The 17,944-nt window shown below is 38.7% G+C and overlaps 1 protein-coding gene across 5 annotated transcripts in view; it reads left to right on the forward strand.

Annotated features, from left to right (window-relative positions):
* The window catches only part of PCDH9 (protocadherin 9), a 702,824-nt gene that overhangs the window by 169,266 nt on the left and 515,614 nt on the right, over positions 1-17,944 (forward strand). The window contains exon 3 of one of the 5 annotated variants that reach the window (XM_052786014.1): positions 14,105-15,553. The exons of the other annotated variants lie outside the window; for them this stretch is intronic. Coding sequence (XP_052641974.1) covers positions 14,105-14,125 — 21 coding nt within the window. The 3' untranslated portion in view covers positions 14,126-15,553. Of the gene's footprint in view, positions 1-14,104; positions 15,554-17,944 lie in introns of those variants that run through there. 5 annotated transcript variants of the gene reach the window in all.

Consider the following 17,944-nt stretch of genomic DNA (forward strand, 5'->3'; position numbering starts at 1 on the left):
AAGAAATAAAAAGTATTTCTGAAATGGAAGTTCAGAGGCTAGTGGATTTATCGGCTGCAGCTGTGAAGGTGTGTGGCTAGAAGCAGGAGCAGCAGACATGGCCATTTGGCTGTGAAGATGCAAAAAAAAAAAAAAAAAAGGCTCTTTCTGTGTTCTAAGGATTCTTTTTTGCTGATAATGTTTATTTCTGAGCATGAAAGCTGTATTTTGTATCCAGTTTTTAGACAAAGTCAGGTGTCCTGACATTTACTGTAAGTAAACAGGATTGTGTGAAGGAAATTTTTGATGACTCCTTTGTTTCTCCTAACAGAAACAGCAAGCAAGTTCTCCAGTAATGGCAAAAAATTTAAGATAAAATATGCACGACAGCATTAATTGTTGCAATATATTAAAAACTAGATGGATTATTGTACTTGTGTTATGCTCCAAAAGCATGATCTTCTCTTACATCATTTTTAATACATCATTTTGTTAGAAATGCCATGGATATTCAGCAGTTGCTGTACACAGAGAGGTTTGCCTGAGTTTCTGTCAAATCTCTGTTAATTTATAGAAATCTTTAAGACACTTTAGCCAAAAGGGATTTGGTCTTGTGGTGCCAGTGTGCGCTGCCAGCTTTTATGGTTTTGCTATACCTATGTTCTTGGTGAAGGGGCTGTTCCCTGTTTCTCTACTTTTAGGGAGCTTTGCTCCTTTCAACCTTGTTGTTAATGAAGCTAAGGAATCTCTTCCTACACATCTTTGTTGACTCTCAAGCTTTTGAGTGGAGGAATGGAGTCCTGAGTTTTGATTTCTTGTTGGTTTTAGAACAAGCAGACAAGAAGCATTGACTTACTGAACAAAAGAGATCAGACTTAGATGATGATGCAAATGATGATTCAGAAGAGGTTTTAAATGAAATGCCAATAAATATGATCACAGGTCATACCTACTCAGCTATTTCTTGATCAGTTGGCACAGCTCTGTACGTGTTTGCTACTAAAAGCCATTAAGCAATTTGTTTGTGATGAAGACCATTAAACTGTAAACGCCAAATGCCTGAAACAGAATGACTATGCTAGTCAGGCAAATATTCCTTGGTGTACAGAGACAGACAGCTTCCTGAGACTGTGGTTTCTTGATAGGTAGGTAAAGACCTAAAAGTCAAGAAGAAATTGAGAGGGTATTCAAAGATCTTTCTGTTTTTCTTGATTGTGAGGGAAAGGATAAATAATGAATAACAGCAAAACAAGTCTAGCAGTAAGAGGCGACTGGCTTTTTCTGCCACATGATGAGCATTTGCTTCATTCATGCATCATAAGTTTGCAGCTTGTTGTTAGTGGTTTTCCTTAGTCTTCCAGTGGAGAGCTCTGGAGCATACCCATACTACTTGTTCTTGGAAGTGTATTGAAATAATGACTGTGATTCAGGCCGAGGTGAATGGAGAAAGAAGGGACTTCTAATTTGTACTGACTAGATAAATACTGTTCATGAACTTGCATTTACTTGCTCTTTGCAAAGGTGGGGGTTTTTCCGAGGTGTTACTCTGCATGTGCTGCTTTTTATTTTAAACCAGATAGAGCCATTTACATCACAGGGAGTTTATAAGCAACAGCTCCTGAGGCCTGATTTGCTACTAACTTTCTTTAACACAGAGTAATACTAAAACACTAACAGATCAAAATGGTAGTATTTACATCACCAAAGTGTAAAAAAAAAAAGATGCAAAACAGTAATTTATTAAGAGTTTGCTCATTAACCCTCCTGAACAGTAAGAGATGCATCAGTTCCTGCAGACTGGGATGTGTGGTGCTGGAGGCAGTTTACCTAAGGAATAATACACCTGGCAGGTGAATTGGTGAGCTTTCTGAGGTGAATGGCTTACACCTGTGAGAGGGATGGGTTTGCTTTTCCCCCATTTTTTTGATTTGGAAATGGTTGCAGCTGTTAGCCTGCCTGTAAATTCTGCCCTCCTATGCAGCTAGTATTACTGCTGTGCAAAACTCTAGTTGCACTTTCTTTGTCACAGGCGTTTTGGGATGGAGTCACCCGGTAATTCTCATTGACTTCCCTGAGAACTCATTTGCAATACACAGTCATTTTAGGTACTTGACAGTGATTTGATGGGTTATTATTTTGTTTCAATCAGATCACATACTGCATGTCGCAGCAAATTGAAAAGATTTCATACACACCTGTTCCAAGTTGTGGTTTTATGAGTTAAATCTAGATCTAACATTTTTAACCACGACTTTTTTGTTATTTGTGGTTGGTTTTCTTCTTTTTTTTCTCAATAGGACTTTTAAAATTTGCTTTGTTGGGATCTTTCTCAATTTTCATTGAATACATAGGATTTAAATATAAATTGAGAAATAGAGATGAGCTACCTGTTTATGAACGTTAGGGATCTCAGGTGGTGGCCACCTGATTTTTTTTATGTTACATTATTTTTAGTTTTTACTTTATTTTACTCTATACCTTTAATTGCCAGACAGATAACATTATTTGCAATGATAAGTGATGAAGACAGTGGGTCCCAGTAATGGCCATTACCTGCAACTTGTGCCCAGTTTGCATTCTAATCCATTACTAGCAAGTGATGTTTTAGGTTCATGTATACAAAAATGTCATTGTATTTCAAAGTTTGTATACCAGTAAGTTATGCTACTTTAGAGAATGTAGGGCTTTACAAAATCTTATGCTTTAAAAAGAAAGGGAGAAGTTTTCCAAGTTTCTTTTCAAGCAACCCTTTGCAGGGTGAAAGCAAACTACATACACATCAAGAAAGCGGCGTATGATAGACATCAAGAAAAACCTGGAACACTTCTCTTTTTTTTCATCAGATAGTTTGAAAATGTCAAATAAAGGCTATGTTGTTGTTTTCATTTTAACTAGAAAATTCTCAGCAATACCTAGGTAGCAGGAAGAAAATATTCATGGATTGTTATGTTATAGTCACAGTTTCTCTCATTTCCCAAAATGCACAGCTGCTGTGTCATTTTAAGATTTAGAAGTCACTGCATTTACGTTTTAACGATCAATGGCAGCTGTTGATCTGAGTCATTAATGAGATTTTGACTGCATCTGCATTTAAACCTTGTATATTCTGCAAAAGACAGAGTATGCTTGGAAAATGAGATTTCTTTCACGGTAATAATGAAGAGTTTTACATGCTCAAGCTCTGCTCTACCCTGTGGAAGGTTACACTGTACAAACTTTCTGTTAAGTGAGAAGGGGCAGATGGAGAACTCTTGCTGCGATTTCAAATAGAGCCCTTCGGTCTACAAGCACATAGTAAATGGCCCCTAGCTGAAGGTATCTGCCACTTCTATGTTGAGAGTAAAGTAGTAGGAAAGTCTCCTCAAAGTGAAGTGTGATTTTGTAGCTCGCTCATTTATTAAAATACTATCTATTACTTCCTTTGAGGGCAGCAGAGTACCTTGAGAATGACAGATTGAGTGCATACAGTGTCACCTGGGGGTTGTTTAATATAATGTCATAGATATCTGGGTATAGTTAAACTGCTCTTAAAAATGGCGAATAATGACCTTCCCAAACAATGTCCAAATTGTAATTCTGTTCCATAAAATCCCTCCTTATAATTAAGTGTTCTTGTATTATTATTTTTTTAAGGTTGTAAGTATCAGTGGGTTTCTGTATCAGTAGTAACTTGCTTACAGGTTAGTAAAGAAAAATATAGATCTTTTTCAAGCTACAGAGTGAATTGCTAACAGGGTTTGCCTTCTTGCACACTGCCTTCTCTGATGTATGTATTTCATTAGCCTTTCTATCCTTTCACTCACAGACTTGTTCTGTCTACTTCAGATCCTTGAGAAATTCCTCTGGTTAATTTCTCCTTGCCAATAGGCTAAATTAAATTCCCAATATAACAAAAACAATTTTCCAAATTAGAAGTTGGTGAATATGTGCAAAAAACCAGAGTGAACCATGATAAAGTTTTCTTGTAGAAGTGCTATAATGTTGTATTTACTCCTACTGAACAAGGAGTAGTTATAGGCACGTCACTGGGTCCTTAGTAAAGCCGTATCTTTTTCAGGTCATTGCTAATTATAGTCTAAACAGGCCAACTGCTGTTGCAAAGCCCAAAGTACTGCCCATTAGGACGTGTGAGAAGTAGCTTGGAAGAGCTATGGGAGGATGCTAACATGTAATTGTTTGCAGAATGTTGGGACCAACCTACTATTTCAAATACCTCACTTTTGTGAAGACTAAATCTGTGAATTACCCAAGACAATAGGTAGAGAAGTAGCACACAGCAAAGTGACAAATCAACTAAATACTAGCTTACTTTCAGACAATATACACCTGCTACTGATTTCTGGTAAGGCAAAGAGTCACAATCATAACCATTGCTTTAGAAAAAGTTTGCTGAAACATCCAAAGTCACGAATAATGGTTGTTTTATAGGTTATTCATTAAATGGGGTTAACTGTGTTGGAATTTGGCTGGCATAGACAGTTTAGGAACATATAGTACTTCTAATTTGGCCAGAGAAATTAAGGAAAATGAGAGATAATGTTAAGGTTGACAAGAACAATAACACCATTTTGTTATCTCTTAAAAAAATTATCCACTGCTGATTAAGATTATTTCTTCATCCCATTTGTCCTATACAAATCTTTGATTTGGCCAAATGCCAGCTCTCAGTTCTTCAGCATCATCATCTCATTTACAGCAGAGAGCTTATCCTTTGGCTTTTGACATAGTATGTTGCAATTGCAGCCTGTGTTAGCACTAAATCTTGCCACTTGGGCATTGCAGAACTTAATAACTAGTGAGAATTAAATAATTTCATACAAATAACTACAATTGTAGCAGACTCTTTCCCTTGGAGAATTTATGCTATGTGATTGTGAGCCTCAGTTCTTTATGAGCTTGGGTAGAGGACAGAATATCCGTAGCCCAAATGTACCTTACCTCATCATCCAGATGTTGAAAAACTCAGACTGTAACACGTTTAGGACCTTCCCCGTCTCTACTCCTTCATCCCATGTCAGGAGTTCATAAAATCATAGAATCATTTAGGTTGGAAAGGACCTTTAAGATCAAGTCCGACTGTTAACACTGCCAAGTCCACCACTAAACCATGTCCCTAAGCACCACATCTACACATCTTTTAAACACCTCCAGGGATGGTGACTCAACCAGTTCCCTGGGCGGACTGTTCCAGAGCTTGACAACCCTTTTGGTGAAGAAATTTTTCCTAATATCCAATCTAACCTCCCTCCCCCTGGTGCAACTTGAGGCCATTTCCTCTTGTCCTATCACTTGTTACTTGGGAGAAGAGACTGACCCCCACCTTGCTACAACCTCCTTTCAGGTGGTTGTAGAGAGTGATATTGAGCCCTGGGGAACACCACTTGTGACCAGCTGCAAATTGGATTTAACTCCATTCACCACAACTCTCTGGGCCCGGCCAGCCAGCCAGTTTTTTACCCAGTGAAGAGCATGCCCATCCAAGCCATGAGCAGCCAGTTTCTCCAGGAGAATGCTGTGGGAAACTGTGTCAAAGGCTTTACTAAAATCTAGGTAGACAACACCCACAGCCTTTCCCTCATCTGCTGAGCAGCTCACCTTGACATAGAAGAAGATCAGGTCAATCAAGCAGGACCTGCCTTTCACAAACCCATGCTGACTAGGCCTGATCACCTGGTTGTCCTGTATGTGCTGAGTGATGGAACTCAAGATGATCTGCTCCATGACCTTCCCTGGCACTGAGGTCAGACTGACAGGCCTGTAGTTTCCCAGATCCTCCTTCTGGCCCTTCTTGTAGATGGGCATCACATTTGCTAACCTCCAGTCAGCTGGGACCTCCCCGGTTAGCCAGGACTGCTGATAAATGATGGAAAGGGGCTTGGTGAGCCCTTCTGCCAGCTCCCTCAGCACCCTTCAGTGGATCCCATCCAGCCCCATAGACTTGTGTGTGTCTGAGTGGTGTAGCGGGTCGCTAAGCATTAGTCCTTGTATTATGGGGGCTTCGTTCTGCTCCCCGTCCCTGTCTTCCAGCTCAGTGGGCTGGGTACTCAGAGAAGAACTGGTCTTACTATTAAAGACTGAGGCAAAGAAGGCATTATGTACCTCAGGAGTTACGCTGGGACGTCACAGAAGCCTCCTGTGATAATGGTGTCCGCTTGCATCCTCTTCTGGTGAGATAACTGGCTGCTTTCTACTTTGAGATCTTTTGGAAGAAACAAGTGAGCTAAAAAACCCTGTTCTTATGTCTGAACATTGACAGTTTTGGAGATTAGGAGAAGGGAAATGAAGAAGAATAGTTCAAGAGAGAGCTCTGGTTACCATGAACTGAAAATCCAATTAATTTCATAAACTAAGTAAAAGAATGTCTATCTCAGCAGTGGTTCAACAAACCCTTATCGCCCCAGAGACTGCTTTGCTTTTTCAGAATTCCTCTTACTAGCAATTATAATATCAGGGAAAACAAACAAACAAACCAACAAACAAACAAACAAAAATCCTATGTAGTAATTGTCCACTGCACAGTGGACTGCATAAGATGAGCACTCTGTTATGCCCCTTATAAACTTAGAACTTAGAAAACTGACCTTCCTGGTCAAATAACTAGTGGCTAAGAACAAAACAATGATTTCAGGCCTCATCCTACAAATGCCTTACATGTGTAAGTAGTGAATAGCATGTGATCAATTATATGGATAAGGGTTGCACATCTGGGCCCTTGGACAATTTGGAGTCCTGAGTAGAGGCTGATTTTGAGACATGAGTAGTTTTGTGGAAGCTGTTACAAATCTGATATTAACCACATTTTAATATTGGAAGATGTTCATTCCACATCAGACAGTAGATGTAGACAAGGAAAATAGTAATGGATCATATTCTCTGCAGTAATAGCCAGAGTTAAGTTTATGCTAGGACAGTAGAAGCAGAGAATTTGTTATTATCTTTGCTATTGCTTGGAACCTATGGTTTATTTTAGGATTAAAAAAAAAGGTATATATGCATAAACCATATATTTATGTTGTTACATTTATAAGTATACTTAAGTATTAGTTATGTTTAGACTTAAGTATGGTTAAGCTTTTCCAATTGTTTAACCATTTTCATGGAAATATGGCTTATGTCCTGATGAAAACTACAAAATAAAAAAGCTGTCCTTTAGCGTTGGTGTCTTCCAATCATACCAGACCTTGAAATAGCTTTTCAGCCTTAGGAAAACCAATTCAGAACCATTAAGCATAGCTCTATCTCCTGTACTGAGGAGAAAAAAAATAATCACTTTTGGATTGAGGGTAAAGCCTAAGTGTATGCCAAATCCCAAATAATGTGTGAGAAAGCTACAAGCAAATGAATGAGTTCTGCATAGAACTGAATATGATCGTGTATATTATATAGATAAAGTTGTAATAGACTGGAGAGCATAAAACTCAGTAGGCCTTTGTTTCAGTGTGCTCAAGAGCATCCCTACGTTTCACCTTTGTTACTGAAGCCTAAGTTGTAACTGGGTAAGTGACATTTCTGGGTTTGGAAGGTTCACTATTTAGAAGTGCTGAGTAGTGTCTTGTAACATTCTGCACATTCACTTTTTTGTCATTTAAAATAGGCATGAATTCTCTTTTCTGTTTTGAAAAGACATTTGCCATAATGGAAGCAGGTGTGATATACTTCTCATTGGTACTTCTTCCAAAACTCATTTTCAAGTATACGGCGACACCAAACAAAACAGTGTGCCCTTCAGCTGAGATGCTAAAATCTATCACATCCATATTTCATTCCATGCATATTTCTACCTAATCTGATTGGATCTGAACTTCTAACATGAGAAGATTATTTTAATGATAAGAGTATTTATTTGTCCATACCAGGCACAATGTAAAACAAAATAACACATACCCTATATGAGGTATAGGAAAAAAAGCACAATATGTTGTTTTGATTTAACATGCAAAACAAGAAGATAGCATGCTGTGATGGGTTAACCCTGGCTGGATGCCAGGTGCCCACCAGAGCTGTTCTATCACTCCCCCTCCTTCTCAACTGGACAGGGGAGAGAAAATATAACAAAGAGCTTGTGGGTCGAGATAAGGATAGGAGAGATCACTCACCAATTACCGTCACGGGCAAAACAGACTCAGTTTGGGGAAAAATTAACTTGATTTATTACAAATCAACCGGAGTAGGGTAATGAGAAATAAAACCAAATCTCAGAACACCTTCCCTCCACCCCTCCCTTCTTCCCGGGCACAACTTCACTCCCGGATTCTCTACCACCCCCCCAGCGGCACAGGGGGAGGGGGATGGGGTTTACGGTCAGTTCATCACACGTTATTTTCTGCCGCTTCATCCTCCTCAGGGGGAGGACTCATCACACTCTTCCCCTGCTCCAGCGTGGGGTCCCACCCACGGGAGACAGTCCTCCACGAACTTCTCCAGCGTGGGTCCTTCCCACGGGCTGCAGTTCTTCACGAACTGCTCCAGCATGGGTCCTTTCCACGGTGTGCAGTCCTTCAGGAGCACACTGCTCCAGCGTGGGCCCCCCACGGGGTCACAAGTCCTGCCAGAAAACCTGCTCCGTGGGCTCCTCTCTCCACAGATCTGCAGGTCCTGCCAGGAGCCTGCTCCAGCGTGGGGTTCCCACGGGGTCACAGCCTCCTTCGGGAACCCACCTGCTCCGGCATGGGGTCCTCCACGGGCTGCAGGTGGATATCTGCTCCACCGTGGACCTCCATGGACTGCAGGGGGACAGCCTGCCTCACCATGGTCTTCCCCATGGGCTGCAGGGGAATCTCTGCTCTGGCACCTGGAGCATCTCCTCCCCCTCCTTCTTCACTGACCTTGGTGTCCGCAGGGTTGTTTCTCTTACATGTTCTCACTTCTCTCTCCGGCTGCCGAATACCCCGTCCCAACTTTTTTTCCTTCTTAAAAATGTTATCACAGAGGCGTTACCACTATCGCTGATTGGCTCGGCCTTGGCCGGCGGCGGGTCTGTCTTAGAGCCGGCTGGTATGGGCTCTGTCGAACACAGGGGAAGCTTCCAGCAGCTTACAGAAGCCACCCCTGTAACCCCCCCCCGCTACCAAAACCTTGCCACACAAAACCAATACACATGCATTTGTGTAACATGAATGATGTAATGTTATTGTGGGAAACCTAGTTTTGCATAACCATAATGAAATATTTTATCTTTTATTTTAATAGTTGGCTGTCATTTATGCTTCTTTGCTAAGAAAGGGAAAGTAAATTAGTTGAAATAGTTTTCAGTAATTGTGTAGATTTTTCATATGAAAATAATATTTGACTTCAGGCCATGCTTTTTAACTGATGAAAAAATTTAGAACAGAGGACTTGACTTGCAAAGGTAGGCTGGCAGATCTGAAAAGGTAGCGTGGGCATCTAGGTGAAAACTTTTTGTTGCAGAATAGTGATCATTTAGCTAAATCTGCTCTTCCTGATAAGATGTTCTGCTACTTCTTTCACAATATGAAATATCAAGAAAGAAGCTAACTTAAAACTAAGTAGTTGTTAGTAAAAATAAAATGGCCAAATTATGGCTGGAAATACAGTATTTATGCAGCATTAGGGTATATTTTTTGCATTTGTGTAGTGTCATGGTTTAACCCCAGGCAGCAACTAAGCACCACACAGCTGCTCACTCACTCCCCCCCACCCAGTGGGATGGGGTAAAAAATCAGGAAAAGAAGTAAAACTCGTGGGTTGAGATAAGAACAGTTTAACAGAACAGAAAAGAAGAAACTAATAATGATAATGATAACACTAATAAAATGACAACAGTAATAATGAAAGGATTGGAATGTACAAATGATGCACAGTACAATTGCTCACCACCCGCCGACCGACACCCAGCCAGTCCCCGCGCGGCGATTCCCCGCCCCCACTTCCCCGTTCCTATACTAGATGGGACGTCACATGGTATGGAATACCCCGTTGGCCACTTTGGGTCAGGTGCCCTGGCTGTGTCCTGTGCCAACTTCTTGTGCCCCTCCAGCTTTCTCGCTGGCTGGGCATGAGAAGCTGAAAAATCCTTGACGTTAGTCTAAACACTACTGAGCAACAACTGAAAACATCAGTGTTATCAACATTCTTCACATACTGAACTCAAAACATAGCACCGTACCAGCTACTAGGAAGACAGTTAACTCTATCCCAGCTGAAACTAGGACATGTAGTACTTAATAAGAAAAAATACAATACACTCTTTTCCCAGTAGGTGGCTTTCAAATTAAAGGTATTTCATTGTTTCATGATTGTGGAATTGTTATCAATGAGAATTAAGTCTTAATAAAAATTTAAAAGGTGAAGAACAATACACACACCAATTATCTCGAGCTCATGTTTGTAAATACTCATAGGCTGGAAACACCTCTCACTCCTGTGAGACCAGCAGCATTCATACATTTTATTACCCTACGTAATAGAATATCCATTTCTTCTAGGCTTTTAAAATTAAATTCCTTGTTGTTGCTAACCAGCTCCTCCTCTTTTGCTATTGAACGTTGTACTACAGTAGCTTATTTATGCCAGAGCGTGTTCAGTGCATGTCCTGTGGACTGGATTCAGCCTAAAACCAGTCTTGCAGACTAACTGTAAACCCTCAGACATATCTAAACCATATGGTGAGTGCAATGTGGATGTCTCAAAAGACAGTGCTGACACAAATATATAATCCATATGGCGCTTTGTAGCGTTGTGCAGGGTATACCAGCTCAAGATGGGAACGGTAGAACATAAACTTTTTGTGCTACTTTAATCATAGGACCATGTCTGATTAGCGAGGCATGCATCTGAAAGTTGAGAAAAATAAATAGTACCAAAGCAGAGGCAATTCATAGAATCATAGAACAGCTCAGCTTGGAAGGGACCTCAAAAGATCATCTGGTCCAACCTTTCGTGGGAAATGGAGCCTTGATGAGATTATCTAGCACCCTGTCCAACTGCATCTCGAAAACCTCCAGTGATGGAAGCTGTTGGGGAAAGAGAGGACATAAAGCACACCACATCTTTCTTTGTAGTAGCTAGTCACATCTTAGCTCAATTGGAGCTGCCCGTCTTCTCTCAAGTATTATCCCATGGTCAGGTATCTTCGCAGTCTCTCTGCAGCGTCCATCTCGTGAGCACTGTCTGAATTCAGCTTCTCTTCAAGGCAGTTGCAGCCCTCCAGCATTTTGTTCAGCCAGCTAGCCCTACAACAGCAGCTGCTCTATGTGTCCTCACCCCCAATCTCTTCACTTACTTTCTAGTTACCCTCAAACCTCCACAGAACTTACCAGGTTTTGTGCTGAACACGTGTCAGATGAAAGCAACAGTAGCAGTTAATTGAACCTCTTTAAAGGTACCAGTATGGTTTATCTCCCTGCTACCTAGTTTAATAGCTTCTGTTGAATGAGGTCTCTGACAAGCTGGTTGAATCTGAATCTTTGAAAATTGTAGGTGGTTTCAATGACATATAATTAAATTGCCTTTTACTATAATACCAATAATAATAAATAGACTACTACCATTTTCCTCCAAAAGCTTTAACAGATACTTAGAATACTTAAAGGTTTTTTCTCCCCCTGCCCCCCTCCTCCCCCTCCCAGCTTTGAGAATGTAATGAAATTAATAACAGTGGAAGGAAGAATTATTTGAGAATACTGTTCAAAATCAATGATCCTGCTTCTACCAAGTATCTTTCACACTCTCTTTTTGATTCAGTTTTCAGTTAACAAATCTGATTTGAGGAAAAGCTCTTTTATGCTTGTGCCTATCATTATTTACTTGCCCTGAAAGTGAAGGAAGGAACTAGGGAAAGAAAAGTTAATGAATTAGAAAAGAAATAGTTTAAGAACAAAAGGGGGAAGAAGAATACCTTATCTCTCTGAGCAGCAAGACAGGCAGAAAGGAGAAAATAATGTGGTAATGAAACTGTGGAGAACAGGAAGCATAGGAAGCAAAGTGTCTCTTGTTTGGAGACATTGTGTATGTCTTCCAGCTGCAGGATGTGAAGCAAGATGTCAATAGCATAGCTGGAGGTTAAGGTAGGGCTTGAAGACAATTGGCACACATGGAATCAATTGTATACCTGCCACAGCAAAAAAGTATTTGGTTCTGCAGCTAGAAATTTCACAGTTGCTCCAAACACATGCACAGTGCTATACAGCTTATGGCAATGGTTGTAATAATTGACAATGGGTGACAAAGCCAGTCAGCTAACTGGAATAGAGTGGAGTGGAATACAATAGAGCACAGGACAATTATTCTGCAAAAGGGAAGACCAAAGTCCTAATACTAGGATTTCACAGGAGATACTAAGATACTAGGGTAGTACTAGGATAATAGTTAATTGATCAGAATAGTGATTCAGTGTCTGTCCAAGGCTGCCCATTTTCTCAAGAGAAAATGCAGACAAAACAAGCAAAGCAAAGAACAAAATAATCAAATAGCCAGAGATGTGAAAATCCACTTCCAGGGAACTTTTCTCCAAATTCTTTTTGAAAGTATTGTCTTTTAAATCATGAAACATGGCACATAACCTCTCTTTCAAAACTTTTTAACGGTTAGTCTGTGTAAGATTCCTAAGAATATCAAGAGTTTTAAGTGCCAACTCCTTCTTTGAATCTTGGTAAGGTCTTGACATCAGTGACATCCTGTGGCATGGAGTTCCATAATCTAATTATGTGCTGTGTTAAAAAGTATGTCCTTTTATCAGATATGGAGCTGCTGCTTTTCACTTTCACTTAGTGTGCTTTTGTTCTTGGAATTATGAAATGCAGGACTAAAGAAGCTCCTGATCTATTTTCTCTTTGCCACTTACCATTTTTATACTTTCATCATATCCCTCCTTATTCATCTTTTTTTCTAAGGTTAACAATTCCAATTTTTTTCAGTCTTTTCATATGAAGGCTTCTCTATATGCCTAATTATCGCAATCGCTCTTCTCTGAATACCTTCTAATTCAGTAATATCTTTTTTGTGATGGGGTGACCAGTACTTCACACTATTCCAGAGGAGGGAAAATTATTGATTCAAATAATGACATTATATTTTCTTTCTTATTCCCCAACTCATTTCTTATGCATCTTAACATTTTACTTGCTTTTTTGACTGCAGCTGCACGTTGAGCAGGGCTCTTCATTGAGCTGTCTGCGGTGAGGCCCAGGTGTTTTTCCTAAGGTGGTGCTCTTAATTGAGATCTCTGGTAAAGTGAATGATTTGCTACAGCTTATTTTTTACTACCAATATGCATTACTTTGCATTTAAATATATTACTTTCACCTCTTTTAAGATGGCCCATCCATCTAGCTTGGTCAGTTACCTCTGAAGTTTCCTGTCTTCGTCAGACTTGGTAAAGAGGATTTTTTTGCGTTATCTGCAAATTTTGCCACATTGCTGTTCACTCATTTTTTTGACATTAATTAATATACTTTGAACACCTGGTCCTTGTATGATGTCTTGAAGCACCATGCCCTTAACTTTTTGCTATAATGAAGATTGACAATATATATGCATTTTTTTATCTTTGAGAAAAGTTTTGCTTCGTTTTGCATCCTATCCCAAAATGATTTAGTCTCTGACTGAGATGGGAGACCAAGTTAGTCTCTTGAGAGGAACATTGTTCTTGCCACATTCATTCAGTTACTTTAACAAGGTTAAGGGCCAGATACCTTCACAAGTACAGCTAAATCTCTGAGAGACAACTATGCTCTTTGTGACCACAAGTATGGAAATTAAGGACAGAGGATGGAAAAGTAGTTAATTAATTCAGTAAGTTGCGCAGATGCATTCAAAATTAAGATGGGAGCAAGCTTTTGACATAGCAGTTCTTAACGCTTTCTTGTTGATAATCCTAAAAACCAGGAATATAATCAGTCTAAATAGACAGGAGTATGAGTCTACTTCTTACACCCAAGACTTTGTGTGAAAATAAGGAAAAAAAGGAAACAAGTGGTAAGGTCTAGGCAGCTGTTAATTTTCCAGACTTTCTTTCAAAATCTGATATGAACTGAGATATTTTAAGATTTGGAATCCCCAAAGTTCTTGTGGAGAAGGGGAAAGGCAAACTTATTTTGAGGCTTTGTATGTCCTAACATCCCCTAGGCCTGCTTATTTCCTGGTATCTCTCTCTCTTTCTCTCAAGTGTTCCCCATCCTCTCCCTGAGAGAGTCTATGTCTGCTTCATCAACCCTGACTGCCTACAGTATGCAACAGAGTCAGAAGTCAACCTTTCTTCACAAAGAAGATTGCTTGCACAGAGGAAGGCTCCTCAGACTGCTCGGGACACCTTGCACAGATGCATGCCACTGCCTTGAATTCAGAACGGACACTAAAAGAGATCCTGAACATACTGGTGGAAATGTGATCACTCACCTGCAACTCAAACCCTACCTGTTTGGTAAAGGAACTCTAAGGACAACTAGAACTTCTCGTGATATTGCCAAAGTTTTATCTGAAGGAAATAACATTATTTTCCATACCATAGTCCACCCAACCCTACACCAAACTATTTTGGGTGGAATGGAGGTTGACAACAGGTATCAAGTCTTTATTTTCTGAATGAGCCTATGAAACTGCTAGTAACCTCTCTACAAATAGTACTGGAGCCTCATAAGATTTGACGGCAGAACATGGAATATAATCTGTGGTTATCTGTGGACCAATTATACATACATATATATATGCACAAATATATATCTTTGTGTGTATATGAGTATATATACTATATATATTCTTTTTCCTTGTGCAAGCTATTTTGATACAGTCAAATATAGGATGCTGAATTATAAGAGAGTAACAGTAAAACTTGACACCGTGACCTTTTTTTTCATGCATAGCAACACAAAAATTATCAATATAGCACAATCAAAAATATAAATACAGTTTCTTATTTGAAGGAAGAATAGGAAGAAAACTTGGTGCTCTTCACTTGGAAGGTTCTAAAATACCACAGTGCTTGTGCAGCATAAGAAAGTGACAGGGATAGAACATAAATTGCACAGTCACACCTATTAAAGAACATAATGTTATATTAATGACGCTTTTGCATCAAATATAAGAACAGAAACTGTACTGTGTGTCATTTAGTTAATTTAGAGAAAAAAAAAATGTATACCAAAAATATGAGCTCACTGCAGTGAACAACTCAAAGCTGAATGCTCTTCACAATATATTTGCAAAATAAGCAGCAACCTAATAAAAAGTTATGTAAGTCTTTACAGTTTGCCAGCCAAACCTAAGAAAATTACTTAATGTTAAGTGATTGAAAGCTGAGTTTTGCAGAAACAACACATATGGAAAACAGTGAGAATACTGTGCCTGCTGCTGGCTTCATACTGAAAATATCCATGCTTTGCTTTTGCTGTGGGTTAATATATCTCTTGAAATGTGTGTGTATTCAGATAGTATTAAGAGATAAATATATGCCTTTCTAATGGTGCATTGCCATTTGGGCGAATATCACGGAATACTTTTCAACATCTCTAGGAGGCTGTCACACATTAAATGAAGCCTGTAGCCCACTATTTTTCATGTAAACCCACCATGATAAAATGTATCAATAAATAAGCATTAAAACACTGTCTGAAATAAATCCGTATCCTGATAATATTCCAGCACAGAATTGGCACATTTTTTTTCAGGATTTTTTTTTCTCTTTTCCTTTTCTTTGTCTCTAGAACCTTTATCAAAATTAATGTGAACACAGAAAAGATTAACCAGTGCTTTTCAGGCAGGCTTCTTGGTTCTCTCCATTCCTTAAAAGGCTGTGCATCCACCTATGTTCCCCAGATTTTAGTAGGGTATCAGAACCCATGAAAGGTGCTGCATTTTTCAAATGAAATGTTTTAATACCTTCCCTCCCTCCATCCTGTTAGTCCCTGGTAATGACTTCTTCTTGGGGAGTGGTATCAATGGTTATAATTTTAATGTACAAGATAATAAGTGAAGCAACACAGTGGGAATAGGCTGTGAAGGATTATATTGGCTAACATCTTTTGTCTGGAAGGTCCCATCTGATATCCTTAAACCTGTGAAAAGAAACCCATCAATCAGCTTCATGTCATGGTAGTTACTGTAACTATTGGGAGCAGGCTTGTGTGGTACTTTTAGTACCTCTGCATTTCAAGTTCATATAAACCCTAAAATCATTATGATTTTTTTTTTCTTTAGGCTAAGCAAACTAATAGAATTATGAGGCACAAAAGGTAACCTTTCTGAATTTTAGCTCCTTTTTTTTTTTTCTTTCCTGAGATTCACAGCTATAAAAAAATTTTCTGTGTAAGATCCTTACTCAGCTATCCTACACTTAATCAAGAACTGGGACAAGGTATTGTTGCTGCCCTTACTGGCGATTTTCCACATATATACAATCATAGAGGCATAAACACATGCAATTGTTCTATTCAGTTCTTAAAAATTCACATAAAAGTAAAAACTGTATCAGTAAAAATCAATAGGAATTTTGTTTTTTACTTCAGTGGAACTCAGATTTCATCCAAATGTGACAAAGGTATAGTTGAAAAGCTGTTTTTTATGAACACTCTGAAATCACTTGTGATTTCACTTTTTTTTTGTGATGGCACTCTATTTCTCTAAGACATTGATTTTTTCCTGACACTTTTAATTATACTTGTCTATGTAAGACAAACTGTGATTCTCAAACCATCCAGTCAAAACTCTCAGAGCAGAATTATATATGGTTCCCAGAAGGAAACAGCTGAAAACACTAAAGCTATATGGACAGATACATTAATTATTACATTAACTTCAAATATTTTTTTTTCATACCAATTCCACTTTGAGAAATGGAGAATCTATCAAATCAAGTATTTGACAGGTAATGTACAAAATCTCATGCCATTTATCTGTTAAAGAAAATACTCTCCTAGCTGAATCTTACTAAAAGAAATTTCTGTGTCTTCACGCTAACAAACACAGATTTCACAAGATACTTAGGTCTTGCCTATGCACAAGATGTGCATATCCTATTCATCCATATTAATTTTTGTTTTAAGTATATTAGTGTATTGTTAGCAACATGTGAACATCAGCAGATGTGAATGTTGTTCATCCCTAGAGTGGATTGCCTTTTGAAAACATAACTATCAGAGTGCTTCCTTTGAATTTTTCTAATTGATATGGAACCCAGGGCTGAATAGGTGGAAATAATATTTAATCTTTTCTTACCAAAATTAAATCTAGTATTGCAAATTCTTGTGATATATTCCCAAACTCTTACTGACCATTCGTTGTAAAAGCATATCAAACAAGAGCGTCATTAAAATTCAAGATGTTCTATTCTGAAGATTTAAATGTTGTATTATCTTTGTAGTTTTGTAAAAAGGATGGTAACCTATGAATAATATCTTTATTTTAAAGGTGACTCTTTCGTGTGTAACTTAATAGAAATTAACTGCCTTTTCATTTAATAGCAATGGTAACTGTCATAGCTTCACTCTCTAATTTGTTTTTCATTGTTCATCTGGCTTTTGTTTAATTTCAGATCTCACTGATTTTGAACAGTGAAATCAGATTGGCCTTTAATTTTTAGGTTCCATTTCATATTCCATTGAGCAGGTATAACACAGTGCCACTCATGCAATAGTAAGTTAGGGCTACAGGAGGGGGAAAAACCCCACCACCACCACAAAATAGTAAAGTACTTCAAGTTTGTACTGTCTTTTTCCTTAAAATGTAAAAATATATCAAGTCAACTAACTTTTTATAACTTCAGAAGTATATGTATATTCAAGGTACTGGAATTTTTTGTCCCAGACTTATTTTAGGAAAGCAATTTAAAGACTTAGAGTACAGCCGGAAGTGTTGATGATAGTGTCAATGTTACATCATAGTGCTATTGTACAATACATTTTTTCTCACCAAAAGAAAAAAAAAAGCCACAGTACTTAATTTACAAAGAATGTGACTGATAAACATTTTCATCTTGTGCCTAACTGTAAAAGAAGAATTTTAATGAAGCAGT

This window comes from Harpia harpyja, chromosome 4 (assembly GCF_026419915.1).
Source record: "Harpia harpyja isolate bHarHar1 chromosome 4, bHarHar1 primary haplotype, whole genome shotgun sequence".
Lineage (NCBI taxonomy): Eukaryota > Metazoa > Chordata > Aves > Accipitriformes > Accipitridae > Harpia > Harpia harpyja.